The following is a 13,323-nucleotide window of genomic DNA, read 5'->3' as shown; positions in this document are numbered from 1 at the left end:
TAAAAATAAAAATGAATGGACGTTTTGCTCATAATGTGGATATAGAAGGAACTCTCTCACATATAAAAATCTTTGGATCCATTTTTGGGTCATGTGGACTGCATGTGCCTTTTCAATTTTTTTTTTTACTTATTTATCTATTTTACAATAACATTCAACCATTACAACTCTTTTTATTATTCTCAAAACCACACATTTTTTTGTTCATTATTGAAAAATCTTTGAAACAATTTCCTACATTTACCCTTAATCATTCTAATTATGGATGTTGGTATTTGTGATATGCATATGATATTGTTATTTTTGTGGCAAAGCAAGCATGCAATGAAGTAAGTAACAATTAAACTAAACAAAAAGTCTTACCTACATTTATCCTTAATCATTCTAATTTGGAACTTTGATCACACTTCAAAATTGTCGTTCGTTAAAGTTTATCGTCTCTTGGATGAAATGTCTATTTCCATTGTAATCTAAATAATATATCACACAATTGGTTGATTCGATCAAAATTTACAAATATTAATATAGTATTTATTTATCATTTTTTAGAATTTAATCCTATTGAATTATTAATCACTTAAGATATTTGAGCATTTAATGTTGAACATAATTTGCAACCAGAAAAATTGTGTCAAAGTGCAAATTTTCTTGCGATGGGACTCGTTCGTGTTTGTAAACAGCTGCAAAGAACATTTAGATTTGGAATATCTGATACACAAACGTGAAAATGTCTAGAAGTTTTGCTCATTATCGTTATCTTCATGGTTAAAAAAGATTATAAACTAGTCTTTTGATCAGTGTGATATTTATTTTTGTTGTAATAATCAGAAGAATGTATTGAGATCTGCTTTTGGATGCAAGATTACAATGTAGTGTGGATTGGCGAAGAAAGAACTAATAAAGACGGTAGTTAGTAGTTGGCATTTAACTAATGACTCAATCAATTAAACTTTTTATACCATTTTGGTTAAAAAAATATATACAAATATGCAATCGACCTTCTTCTTAGCTTCATCCTCAAGCTTCTTCTTAGAAGCATCATCATCGACCTTCTCATCTTCGACCTCATCGACCTTCTTCTTAGCTTCATCCACCTTCTCATCTTCATCCTTCTTAGCTTCATCATCATCTTTCTTCTCATCTTCACCTCTCTTCTTCACAAGAAGAAGAGCTAGCATCTTCTTTTGGTTAACCAAACGAAGACCAAGACCAAGCTTTGGCTTTGGTTTCAGTGAAACCCTATTGGTGTTGGTGTTGTTGTTGGAAGGAAACAAGGGTTTGGTGGGAAAGAACAAGAAATGTAGAGAATGTGTAGGATATAAAGAGAGTCAAAAGCATTTTGAATTTCGTATATTGTATATACACGAATTACGAAATGTAAGAGCAGGGAGAAATTAGATTTTGGTATTGGTAGTACCTTGCAAAATGCTAGAGAATGTGTAGGATATAAAGACGTCAAAAGCATTTTGAATTTTGTATTTTGTATATACACGAATTAGGAAATGTAAGAGCAGGGAGTAAATGTGAGTCCAATCTCTTTCTTCTTCTACCTCTTTTGTGTTCCTTTTGTAACTCTGTGAGTAGTTTAGTACTACTTGTCCACCAAGTTTCCTTTAATGTATATATCTAAATTCGCCGATTGGGACTAATATAGGAATACAAGTTAGTAATAGAAGCGGTACCTATGTCGTCAGCCGTCGCCGGCGCATGTTTCTCGATCTCCGTCGCCGCCAATAATTCTCTCAAGAACTCCTCCTCCGGATCGCCTCTCCCATTTTCGTCCATCGCTTTCATCCCTTCCCGCGGACGACGCAGTATTACTCTTCAGCGGCGGTGTTACGTTGGATCCAAGCCTACGATCCTCGTTGCTGAGAAGATCGGTGAGGATGGTTTAAAGGTGTTGGAGGGTTTCGCGAATGTCGACTGCTCGTATAACATGACCCCCGAGGAGCTGTATACTAAGGTCTCGCTCTGTGACGCTTTGATCGTGCATAGTGAAACAATGGTTGGCCGTAAAGTGTTTGAATCGTCTCGCGGACGGTTGAAGGTTGTCGGACGCGCTGGTGCTGGGCTCGGCAACGTGGACCTGAGAACAGCCACGGAGTTTGGGTGTCTGGTCGTCAAAGCGCCGAGGCCCAACAGCATCGCTGCCGCTGAGCACGCAATCGCTCTTATGACTGCCATGGCCCAAGCTGAAGCCAAGGCTGGTTAGTAACTCTTTACCTTTTTTTTTTTTTTTGGCTATGCAACTGCTTCGTTTCACTGCAATGTAATGTTAATGTATAGGCGAATCTGTTGATTTTGCGTCACTATTCACCATTCTTCGTAGCTAGATTCTTCAATTAGCTTGAGCTTGTGTCAGTGTGGTAGAGTGACTATGTACTTATCTACTGACGGATGGATTATAGTATTTAATTAATTAATGTCTCTACTTAATGCAATGCAGGAGATGATCAGTTGGAGATGAACAAGCTTGTGGGAAAGACCCTTTTAGTTTTCGGATTCGGGAAAGTTGGGGCCGAAGTTGCTCGCCGTGCCAAGGGCCTTGGTATGCGAGTCCTTGCTTGTGATCCATTTGTCGTAGCAGACCGTGCACATGCCATTGGTGTTGACTTAGTCAGCTTCAGCAGCTTGAGTAAAGCCCTCGCCAATGCAGATTTCATTTCTCTGCACTTGCCTCTTAATGTAAGAACATGGCTAACACTATCAGACCATCGCTTTCCCTATATGAAGAAAGGAGTTTGCATCGTCAATGTTTCTCATGGAGGTCTCATCCAAGAAGACGGGCTAGTGGAAGCTCTGGATTCTGGTATTGTTGCTCGGGCTGCAATTGATGTCTTCACTGAAGATTTACATGAATGGTATAAATACACTAAGCTTCTGCAGCACGAGAGGGTCACTGTGATACCTCATCTCGCAGCCAGTACTCAGGTGTGCAAAATTCATGTTGCGTGATATATTTTTATTCTTGGTTTTTGCTCTTTAATTTCGCTTCTGATCGTTTTAAGTTTTTTTTTTTATTGACAGAAAGGAGTTAGCACTGATCTTGCTGAAGCTGTTGTTGGAGCTCTGAATGGAGGAGGAGAGCTTGCTGCTACTGCACTCAATGCACCTATGGTTTCTCCTGCGGTGAGCACTGGTTTTTGCTGGTAAAAAGTTTGTTATGTTTTAATTTGCTTCATCACATTCGAAACTTAGTTCTAAGACGCAAGTATCGTAGCTAGCCGCCTAAGACTGAAAGTAGGACATTGTATCTCTACTGAGTTGGTTAGACAGCGGCAGATTCGTGACGTGAAGGGTTCGTTCTTAAGCGTCTCTCATTCATCCTCTGTGATTTGTGAATTGAAATAAGAGAAATGTTGTCTCTCATAGCTCTTTGTTTTTACAGTTATTCAATTGTTACAAGATAACTCTTCATATTGGTTATGCGCAAAAGCTTACATCAGAATGTATTGCAGGTTCCAACCGAGCTGAAACCATATGTGGAACTAGCCGAGGTTTTAGGAGATTCGTTAATGCAAGTGGCGGCCAGAGGAGTTGGCGGTTTGAAAAATGTGAAAATCACATACGCCTCAGCACGGGCTACTGACGATCTTGACACCAGACTTCTACGAGCCATGGTCATCAAGGGAATCCTCGAGCCAATCTCCTCTGAGTTATATGTCAACTTGGCCAACGCCGATTTCATAGCCAAGCAGAAAGGTATGAGGCTCTCAGAGGAATTTGTGTTCTTGGACGGGTCACCAGAGAGCCCTTTGGAGACAATAACCGTTCAGCTAGACATCGTAAAGTTCATGTACCCAGAGTCCATTTACCCCCGAGCGGACTTCAAAGTGGAAGGAAAGGTTAAAGACGGACTCCCGTATCTGATCAAGCAGGGACGTATTAATGTGGAAAGTAATTGTGTCGTAGGGCGCATAATGTAATCATGGATTTTGTATCACAAGAGGGACTTCTCGTGGTTAATCAGTTTCATCACTCTATATAAATAAAATATAAAAAATCCATGTTCCACATAACAACAGCTTATAAGCAGTCCAACTTTGTATTTACGTACGGCTGTCAATATGACCATCCTTAATAAGATATTGGTATTGCGTTGTTGAGACTTTGTTACAGTACTGTTAAGGCTAGAAAATTCCCATGTTGCAAGAATATTCTATCAGACTTTGTTTATATATATACTACTAAAATGTTACATACAAAGATTACAAGTCAAATTGCAAAAGGCACTACAGCATGAAAATCAAAGAATGAATCATAAAAGCTAAAAATCACAAGGTAGAGAAATTTGATCAAGACCCAATATCTGTTCGAACACCAGAACCTTTGAGACGGTAGGCATGTGATCGAGCCAGGTCAACCGCGTCCTGAACCCTAAGTCTGGTTCCCTGTTGACCCACCACAGTCGCTGCAATCGTAGCAGCCATATCTCCCATTCCTTTCAAGTCAGAGACTCCTCTCAAGATACCGTATAAGATCCCTGAAGCGTAAGCATCTCCAGCACCACATGTGTCAACTGGCACGCATGGGGAAGGAGGAATGTATATGGCCTCTCCTTTTACTCCAATGTATGACCCGTTGATTCCATCCGTCACCGAAACAAATGGAACAAAATGGCTCATGTACCTTGTCGCTGAAATTGGGCTTTCCTCTGCGGAAAAGTGACAAAACGCTCTTGCTTCATCACTATTTGCAAATACAATATCCGCATAGTTCCCCACAATGTCCCTGGGTGGAGACAACGAAACCAACAAAAGCAAACCGTCAAGATAACAATGGAGCTTAAACAACAAAATTCCCCATTCTTCAGGTTAAAACATTCGCAGCAAAGATTCTATGACTAATCATCAAGCTATAAAAGACAATCACTCCCTTCTTATTATATATTCAACTGTTCCTCTGATGGACTGTAAATATATAGAAACTGCAAGAAGGGATTCAAGAAAAAAAGAACAGAAACTCACCAGAAGTCATCATAATGTCTTTCTATGCAAGACACATCTGATGCTGTCACAGCAACAAGTGCCCCATTCCTGTGGGCTTCTTCGCATGCTTTTGTTATGGTCCTTATAGTATCAGGAAGCTCAAACAAATAGCCTTCCACAACAAAGACATTTGTCTTGGATATCAAACTAGCCAGACAAGAATCATAATTAACGACAGAGGACGTTCCCTGAAATTTATACATACATATTAGGTTTGTCATTAGTGGTTTCAGTCGAACAGACATCTTATCGGAATTAACAATTCTACTAGTATTCAATTTGGTTGCTGTGATCAGAAATCCTACCTGATATGCAAGCATAGTACGTTGTGCATCAGGAGTCGTGAGGACTATAACTGTTCCAGTTGTTCCATCCTTAATTGGAGCAGAAAGAAAATTAACATTTGCTCGACGTAGTTTAGTCCTAGAGAACATAAAGAAGGGATCCCCTTGTGAGTAAACCAAACAAAACAACGGAAGAAGGCAAATCATACAAGACACGAATAAACCATTTATAACCTGGTTGATTTAGACACATATATATCATAAGACATCTAGATAAAAAGTTGATGGGGGCAAATCAGAAGGCATAATTTAAACAAAAACTGAATGTGTTGATCAGTAGTCGATGTGATGATAGTCTAGTTTGTGAAGCATTAGAAACTAATCTTGCATAATTAAAACCAATCAATCTAACACAAATCAACCTTTAGACACCAATACTAGGGATAAAGAGCAACGGTAAAGGGATACTAAGAAGAAGCAAGCAGATATATTCACACCATTTGCAAGCTAAAGACAAAGTTGAGTTACCCGTAAAAGCTACCGAGAGGGTCACCTCCAATACTGCCAGCCATAGCGACATTCAAAGGCCGGTCAACGATAGAATGAGAACCTAACCTAGCGAGAGCAACAAGAGTGTTGGACAATGAGCCTCCAGCTGCAGCCTTATAGCTGCAACCATCCATTGCTTGTAGTAATTTACCCCTCTCCTCGTGATTAATCAGTTTCCTTGTTCCCTTTTCTAAACCTAGTTTCTCTAGAAACTCATCATCCACAACTCCAGAGAAATCTACCTAAAAATTAGATAACACATATATTCAAAACCATCAATGATAGTAATTAATTAAGAAAGCTCCTAAATCTACTTAAATCATAGTAACAATTAAGCTTTCAATTACTGACCATGGCTTGGCCGAGACCCAAAACATCCCATCTCTCAGGGGAAGTATTAGAATGGCCAATGATAAAATCGTCGTCATCTTCTTCGTCTTGATTTCCAATTCTCTCGATTTCACCTTCGTCCATATCATCCAATTCACCTCCGCCGCCGTTGGTACTACAAAGCACGAGACACAAATCCCTCTTATCCGCCATGGAATCAATCCTCAAGTTCCCGGAGCCTCCGAAAAAAGAGGTAGCGGTTCTGGTTCGTAAAGTTCCTTTGGGATGATATAAAGAGTAGAGAGAGGATGAGGCATTATTATTAGAAGTAGCGGTAATGGCGGATAGAGTAAAAGAAAGAGAGGCGGAGATAGAAACTGGAGAGAGGAGCGAAAGAGCCATATGGAGATGATGAAAGAGTGTTTTGCTCTTTGGATCGTAAGGTGTAAAGACAGACAGAGAGAGAGGGATGAAGAGAATGAAGGGAAGCTCACATCTCCATCCGAAGCGAGAGGAGGAAGGAAGACCAGCAAAACCTGAGAGAGAAGACGCCTTCTCTCAAAGGATAAAGTTTTAAAATATTTATTTAACTATACTAATCCAATTAGGATAATAACTCTATTATTATAAATGTCTGACTATTTATTGATTAGTAGTTTTTTTTTTTTTTTTTTTGCGTCTATTTATATATCTTAATATTTTGTTTATACTGTGTTTATCATTTGTTAAAATTGGTTATTTCTTCAAGTGAGAACAAATCTTCTACGTGGCCTTTAGTTTAAAAACAAATTTGATCTGGACCTTGGTGACAATCTTAGTCGAAATACAATTTTGTACTTTTGTTAATTACAAATTTACTTTTATGGTTGTGCAAAGCCAAACGAAGACACCTACATCTACTGGTGGTGACTATGGTAAAGTTGGTTGAAAATGGTGTTATTTTAAGAGTGTTGTGTTCGTCATTTACCATTTGTTGTCACTAACAATTTAATCTAGTCCGTCCAAAACAACATTGGTAACAAAACAATATATTTTTTTTCTCACTAATTTCAATTATAAGTGTCATTTTTGTCATTACTAATGGGTTTAGGTCCCATTTATGGAGAAGGCGAATAGAACCAGGGAAAAGCAGGAAACTATTACCCGCGGCAAACTCTTCAACAACTATTTTCCTTTACACCAAACGAGAGATAAAAGACCCTCCAAAAAACCAAGAATCAAGACAATTCAAAAAAAACGAAAGCTAAAGCCAGAAAGAAACCTGAAAATCTCTATCTCCAACCATCTTTTATCTTAGGACATAGATTCATTTTCTCGAAAAAAAAGGAAAATAATAGAGAAAATAAAAAAAAAAGACTCAAGTATGCACAATGCCTAACCTTACCACCTACTACAATATGATTGGGACCTGTGAGTCCAATCTCTGTTGCAACTCTTTTATCTTCTGCGTAAGCTCCATCTTCTGCTCCTTATAGCTTCTAAGTAGATAATCCTTCCCTTCTATAACCTCTTTCAGCTCACTCACTTCCTTTTTCAACATCTCTACTCTTTCTCCATCCCTTGATCCCTTTTCCTGTGACTCATAGTTGCTTTCGCTGTCCATAAACCCGTTCACATGGCCACTCCAAGGTGCAACGGGAGATGTCTTGCCATTGCTACCTGCGCCGCATCCCACGCTGTGATCAGCTATCGCCTTTCTCAGTCTCTGAACTTCTCTTTCTGATTCAAATAGGTCTCTGTTCATTGTGTCTAGCTGTTCCTGGAGATGGCTAGAGTGTGCCGTCTGCGCGTTATACGAGTTTTGCAGCTCTAGAATCTGTACCTGCATTTCCAGTATCATGTCATCGCGTCTCTTCAGCTGTTGCCTCAGTTTCTGTATAACTTCCCGTTTGCTGAAGATATCTGAGCTGGTTTCAGATACGCAAGGAGAATCTGAGCACGTCGAATGGTGATTGTATGGTTTTGGGGGAAGTTCCAGGCGATCAGGAGAAGTAGCCCACATGACTCCATTCTCTTTGCTAAATGATGGAGCAGGAACTGTCACAAGAGGCAGTGAAGTGTCAGATGCGGATACCATTTGCTCGTCTGTCACCTCTTTTCCCTCCACATTCTCACTTCCTACAAAAAAAAAGAAGCAAAGTCTGATGAGATCCAAACACGACTAACTGCCCTGGAATACACATTGATAGAGAGAACGGCGATTCAGAGATTTTCCAAAGAGCCAAAAGAACTCATTTCTAGATATAATAGTACAAATCTTGTAACTGTGCTTCAACCAATTTCTTGGAAAATGACAAATCTTGTAACTATTGTTAGCATTCAGCCACTAGGGACAACCATCATTGGAGAAAGACTGCTTCCCTAGTTGCCAGCTTCATTTATGCAATCAGTTATGTAATTGGTTCAACCAGTTCAAAGAAGAGATAATTGGTTCAACCAGTTCAAAGATGATAATTTTGGTACTTGTAATTTTAATTATTTTAAGCAATCCGCAACTTCAAATTCGATTCCCTAGTTGCCAACCTCATTAACATCTGTTATGTAATTGGCCTTCAAAGACATCGTTAGGCAGGCAAGGATTCAGTAGCAACGTCTACACATTCTTCCAGCTAGAATTGACTAAATCTCACGCATCGTTTTCACTTCACATGTTGATAAAAGGAAACCTAGTAAGAGATGACGCAAGACCAAGACACTAGCATATTGTGTTTGTTTAGTGGCTTGAACAAATATCTATGAGAAAATTCTTCCATTAGAACAGAAAGTTACAAAGTCACACCTGGAATGGAGCGGAAGCAATCATTACTGTGTGCACAGGAAAACGTGTTAGAGTGCAAGCAACAGCTTGTAGATTTTTGCCTCTCAGATGCTCCTCCATTGGCTGCACAACAAAATCTCGTTACGAGGGACAAAAACTACAACCAAATTATAAAACATATGGTAAGCAACACAGCAATAAAAGTAAGTACCTTTTAACCCAGAAGAGCTATTCGATTGAGGTTTCCAATCAAGTGACTGCTTAAGCTTGTACCCAAATCGAATAGACAATGTGCTCAACAAGGCACCCCCAGCAATTAGTATCCAATTAGGGCCTTCACCACAAAATTTATCAGCTCGTTGATGGTTGGAAATGCCAGATCTTCGTGTACTCATTGTAAGAGAAAGTCAAAAATGTCTCTATCATCCAAACATAACCTACATTCACCAGAACAAAATCATGATTAATGATCAGAAAGAATTTGGGCATATTACATCTGCGAAAAAAATAGACGAGAATTGTGGTTTACACACAAGAAAAACAACCGGTACACAGTTTTGAAAATCACAAAAAATGCTTAAAATATACAAGATTCCAAAACCTACATTAAAATATACACAAGATATTGAGCCAGAAGCAACATGTTTTAGGCATTATCTCGAATCAATAAGCATCTCACAGCAAACGATTTAGTTTCTGTTAGTCAAACATTCTTATACGAGAAACCCCATGGAATCAATCTCTAAAATCAAAAAAAAAAAAATGCAAAAACAAAAAAACAAAAAAAAAAACGAGCTACCTGAAAGAGTAATCAAAATGTAGATGCCATGGGATTTTGATTAGACGTTAAAAAAGCAAAGTCTCCTCCTCTATCCCGAAAGAGCTAATAGAGAGAGAGAGAGAGACACACGAAGAGATACTTGACTTGAACATGAAGCAAAATAAAAAGGACCCCTTATAACTTTTGTAGATAGAAGCCATTAATTGCTACCCCAAACTCAGACTCAACTCAAAACAATCGCAATCAGAACGATAACGAGAGAGGGAAAAAAAAAAGGAATTACATAAATCCGACGGAACAACTCAAATATATCCAGTGAGCGAATAAAAGAATCGGAATACAAACCTCATAGAAAACTTAAAAAGAAATGGTAAGAGGATTAGGGCTCCATAGTTTCACTTTATCAGACTCCAGCTTGACTTTTTTTTAAGTGTGAGCGTGCTGGTCTCTGCTCCTCGACAATCGAAAAATCGCTGACGAGAAGAATCGTTGAGTCTCCGGCGATGGATATGACTGTTAAAAACCCCCCAACAGAGAGAAATAAAGTGGAGGGGGAAGGAAGAGACGGCGCCTCACACACACAGCTCCCTTCGTTTATTTTTTTCCCCTTTTCCGAAAAAAAAAACTGTTTATTGAATTTATTAAAATAAAATAAATAATTAAAATCCCCGCACGCGTCAACCACGTCGGCACGTCCCATGGATGACGCTCATGGTGGTTGAGACTTGAGAGACTCTTCAGACATTCATCTCCAAATTTGTGTTTAATAATAATTCTATTCTTTGCTTAAGTTCTAATAAGAGTGAAATTTTAGATTTGTGTAAGAGATTTGAAATTTTAGATTTGTGTAAGAGATTTGAAATTTACATCTTCTTCTTCTGTTGATTATTAATTTATACTAGTTTTAGTCGTAGTGGTACACAACTAATAAATAACTACCAGCTGGATATATTATATGGTTGATCTATTTGACATTTTTCTTCACTATGTGACAAATTACTAAATTAATTGGTCCTCCTTCCCTAACAGATTTCGAATTTGATAAATTAAATTTAACAAAAAAAAAAAAAACAACGAACTTCTAACAGATAGTCCACATTTCAGTCAACTTTTATATGCCTTGAGAGTTGAGACACGACATTTGTATTCAGTTTTTCAGATTTCCAATATTCACTTCACCCACCAGGAGAAAAAAAAAAAAAAAAAAAAAAAAAGGAGAGATTCAAAGCCCAAAAGCTAAAACAATCTAAATCAGAAGAGAGCTATCCTCGGAGAGTTCATATTTCTTCTCGAGAAAAGAAAGAGAGAGTAGTAGTAGTTATAAAGAATGCACAATGCCTAACCTTTCCAACCTACAATATGTTTGGGAGCTGTGAATCCACTCTCTGTTGCAACTCTTTTATCTTCTGCGTAAGCTCCATCTTCTGCTCTTTATAGCTACTAAGTAGATAATCCTTCCCTTCTATCACTTCTTTTAGCTCACCCACTTCTTTTCTCAACATCTCTATTCTTTCTCCATCCTTTGATCCTTTTTCTGGTGACTCGTAGCTGTTTTCACTGTCCATAAAACCGTTCACATCACCACTCCAACCATTATTGCTACCCACGCAGTGGTCTGCGATTGCCTTTCTCAGTCTCTGAACTTCTCTTTCTGATTCAAACAGATCCCTGTTTGTTGCGTCTAGCTGTGTTTGTACATGGCTGGAGTGTCCCGTCTGCGAGTTAAGCGAGCTTTGCAACTCTAGAATCTGTTCTTGCATTTCAAGGATCATGTCGTCACGTCTCTTCAGCTGTTGCCTCAGTTTCTGTATTACTTCTCGCTTGCTGAAGATGTCTGAGCCGGATTCAGATACACAAGGAGAATCTGAGCAGGTTGACTGGTGATTGCATGGTTTCATGGGCACTTCCCGGAGATCAGGAGAAGATCCCCACATGACTCCATTCTCTTTGCTATATGTTGGAGTAGGAACTGTCACAAGAGGCAGCGTGGTACTGGACGCGACCATTTGCTCGTTTGTGGCATGATTACTTTCCCCATTCTCAGTTCCTGCATTCAAAAAAGAAGCAAACTCTCAGAACATCCGCATCAAAACTTTCCTGGAACAAAATTGAGTTCCTGAGATTAACATTCTGAGATAATCATAGCGCAACACATCATCGTGGGATACTTCTTCCATATTTGCCAGCTCATTGATGCAAGTAGCTTCTTAAAATATGATTCATAAGATTAGGCTACAATGACATTCAATATGCAAGAAACTAAAAGGCTACAAACTTGTAAGAACCATCTCCATATTCTATCAACTAATTTACAACATCTGAAAAGATCTTTTTAGCAAACCCAGCAAGAGACTGTGAGGATTCAAGATTAAAGTATAGTATAAGAATAACCAACTCACAAACTTCTCACCGGGAGTGGAGTGGAAGCAACAATGATTATTCCTTTCACAGGGAGATGTATTAGAATGCAAGCAGCATCCTCGAGATCTTCCTCTGTCAGATGTTGTTCCATTGGCTGCACAACAACAACAACCCTCCAATAAGATAAGACTATACAAGTGAATACTAGGACATGTAGTATATAAGCAGTAAAACCAATTTAAGTACGCTTTAATCCACCAGTGGCATTCAAATGAGGTTTGGAATCAATGGACTGCTTTAATTTGTAGCCAAAGCGAATAGACAATGTACTCAACAAGGCACCCCCAGCAATAAGGATCCAGTTAGGGCCTTCACCACGAAAACTCTCAACCCGCTGATTCCTAGAAATGCCATTTCTTCGTGTAGTCATTGTAAGAGAAAATCAAATGTCTCTATCATCCAAGCTTTAACCCTACAATACTGGAATGTTCAAGATATATATATATATCTCTCATCAAACAAAAAAAACCCAAAGCAAAGGAAAACGGCAATAAACACAGAGGATCAACAACGGAAATTGGAAACACCAAAAGTGAGGATGAGGATAATCCCACACGAGAGACCAAAAAAAAAAAAAAAAATCGGAACACAAACAAACCTCATCGGAATGAGTGAATAAAAAAACACACTGCAGGACAGGTTCTCCCAGAAATTAGGGTTTCTACGTCAAAGCGATCAAGTAGATCGAGGAGACTAATCAAAAGAAGCGAAAGTTTCTAGAAACAATTATGGTCACACACAAAAAAGGGGAAAAAACAACAAGAAGAAGCTTACCACCAGGCTGTTTTAGAGACACAGCGCGGCGCTGAGCCAGTAAACCAAAATCAGAGGCCGTTGAAGCCCCTCTCTTTTTCTTTTTTTTTAATCACCCGCCGTGAAGAAGCGTCCCATAAAAAAATTGTTGTCTGTGTACTTTACTTATCGTAGATATTTATTGTCTACTGATTGTAACTAGATATTTTACTTTTAACTTGTCTAAGGATGTCGCTCAATAGTAGTAAAATTTTGATTTTTCCTTACAACCCGATCGATTAAATGATATGCAGTCTAGTAAGCTGAATGATTGATCTGATTAAGAGATGATATTAATATACATAGTATGAAAGATTAAGGCAAAGCAAGGAATATGTATTGGTAACTTTTTTTGTGTTGTGTGTGTGTTCCGAAGTTAGCTCTTCCCCTAAAGAACGAACCAGCGTCAATAAATTCTCA

The 13,323-nt window shown here is 38.7% G+C and overlaps 4 protein-coding genes across 21 annotated transcripts; 1 reads left to right on the top strand and 3 right to left on the bottom strand.

Moving 5' to 3' along the window:
* The first annotated feature begins 977 nt into the window (after positions 1-977).
* LOC104717472 (D-3-phosphoglycerate dehydrogenase 1, chloroplastic-like) lies at positions 978-4,109 on the top strand. The gene is made up of 4 exons (XM_010435041.3): positions 978-2,207; positions 2,447-2,931; positions 3,028-3,129; positions 3,459-4,109. Exons 1-4 carry the CDS (start codon positions 1,685-1,687, stop codon positions 3,924-3,926), a joined length of 1,578 nt encoding a protein of 525 aa, XP_010433343.2. The 5' UTR covers positions 978-1,684; the 3' UTR covers positions 3,927-4,109.
* A 37-nt stretch (positions 4,110-4,146) lies between these two features.
* On the bottom strand, positions 4,147-6,765 carry LOC104717471 (uncharacterized). Its single transcript, XM_010435040.3, has 5 exons — positions 6,173-6,765; positions 5,801-6,063; positions 5,294-5,411; positions 4,968-5,176; positions 4,147-4,731 (listed from the first exon to the last, which is right to left on the bottom strand). Exons 1-5 carry the CDS (start codon positions 6,551-6,553, stop codon positions 4,296-4,298), a joined length of 1,407 nt encoding a protein of 468 aa, XP_010433342.1. The 5' UTR covers positions 6,554-6,765; the 3' UTR covers positions 4,147-4,295.
* A 499-nt stretch (positions 6,766-7,264) lies between these two features.
* Positions 7,265-10,478, bottom strand: LOC104717469 (uncharacterized). 2 transcript variants are annotated; one of them, XM_010435039.3, is made up of 4 exons: positions 10,036-10,478; positions 9,121-9,346; positions 8,931-9,032; positions 7,265-8,269 (listed from the first exon to the last, which is right to left on the bottom strand). In XM_010435039.3, the coding sequence occupies exons 2-4, from the start codon at positions 9,302-9,304 to the stop codon at positions 7,542-7,544; spliced, it is 1,014 nt and encodes a 337-aa protein (XP_010433341.2). In that variant the 5' UTR covers positions 9,305-9,346; positions 10,036-10,478; the 3' UTR covers positions 7,265-7,541. The 2 variants fall into 2 exon arrangements, with proteins under 2 accessions (XP_010433341.2, XP_087326501.1); XM_087470375.1 differs by lacking the exons at positions 8,931-9,032; positions 9,121-9,346; positions 10,036-10,478 and adding an exon at positions 8,675-8,793.
* A 310-nt stretch (positions 10,479-10,788) lies between these two features.
* Positions 10,789-13,264, bottom strand: LOC104717467 (uncharacterized). 17 transcript variants are annotated; one of them, XM_010435033.3, is made up of 5 exons: positions 12,886-13,009; positions 12,710-12,804; positions 12,298-12,531; positions 12,101-12,205; positions 10,789-11,737 (listed from the first exon to the last, which is right to left on the bottom strand). In XM_010435033.3, exons 3-5 carry the CDS (start codon positions 12,479-12,481, stop codon positions 11,043-11,045), a joined length of 984 nt encoding a protein of 327 aa, XP_010433335.1. In that variant the 5' UTR covers positions 12,482-12,531; positions 12,710-12,804; positions 12,886-13,009; the 3' UTR covers positions 10,789-11,042. The 17 variants fall into 17 exon arrangements, with proteins under 17 accessions (XP_010433335.1, XP_087326505.1, XP_010433337.1 ...); XM_087470379.1 differs by having other exon boundaries at positions 12,310-12,531; XM_010435035.3 differs by having other exon boundaries at positions 12,298-12,523.
* Positions 13,265-13,323: the final 59 nt, after the last annotated feature.

Source organism: Camelina sativa, chromosome 10 (genome assembly GCF_030686135.1).
Source record: "Camelina sativa cultivar CO46 ecotype springtype chromosome 10, ASM3068613v1".
NCBI lineage: Eukaryota > Viridiplantae > Streptophyta > Magnoliopsida > Brassicales > Brassicaceae > Camelina > Camelina sativa.
Note: the sequence above shows the minus strand (reverse complement) of the source record. Positions and strands in the feature narration are given on the sequence as shown.

Coding starts and splice junctions, on each gene's coding strand:
- LOC104717472 (XM_010435041.3), top strand. CDS start 1,685: ATGTCGTCAGCCGTCGCCGGCGCATGTTTCTCGATCTCCGTCGCCGCC. Junction 2,208..2,446: donor CCAAGCTGAAGCCAAGGCTG/GTTAGTAACTCT, acceptor AATGCAATGCAG/GAGATGATCAGTTGGAGATG. Junction 3,130..3,458: donor CACCTATGGTTTCTCCTGCG/GTGAGCACTGGT, acceptor AATGTATTGCAG/GTTCCAACCGAGCTGAAACC.
- LOC104717471 (XM_010435040.3), bottom strand. CDS start 6,553: ATGGCTCTTTCGCTCCTCTCTCCAGTTTCTATCTCCGCCTCTCTTTCT. Junction 5,412..5,800: donor CCTCTCGGTAGCTTTTACGG/GTAACTCAACTT, acceptor TATGTTCTCTAG/GACTAAACTACGTCGAGCAA. Junction 5,177..5,293: donor GTACTATGCTTGCATATCAG/GTAGGATTTCTG, acceptor TATAAATTTCAG/GGAACGTCCTCTGTCGTTAA.
- LOC104717469 (XM_010435039.3), bottom strand. CDS start 9,304: ATGAGTACACGAAGATCTGGCATTTCCAACCATCAACGAGCTGATAAA. Junction 9,033..9,120: donor TAGCTCTTCTGGGTTAAAAG/GTACTTACTTTT, acceptor TTTGTTGTGCAG/CCAATGGAGGAGCATCTGAG. Junction 8,270..8,930: donor TTGCTTCCGCTCCATTCCAG/GTGTGACTTTGT, acceptor TTTTTTTTGTAG/GAAGTGAGAATGTGGAGGGA.
- LOC104717467 (XM_010435034.3), bottom strand. CDS start 12,481: ATGACTACACGAAGAAATGGCATTTCTAGGAATCAGCGGGTTGAGAGT. Junction 12,206..12,297: donor TGCCACTGGTGGATTAAAGC/GTACTTAAATTG, acceptor GTTGTTGTGCAG/CCAATGGAACAACATCTGAC. Junction 11,738..12,100: donor TTGCTTCCACTCCACTCCCG/GTGAGAAGTTTG, acceptor TTTTGAATGCAG/GAACTGAGAATGGGGAAAGT.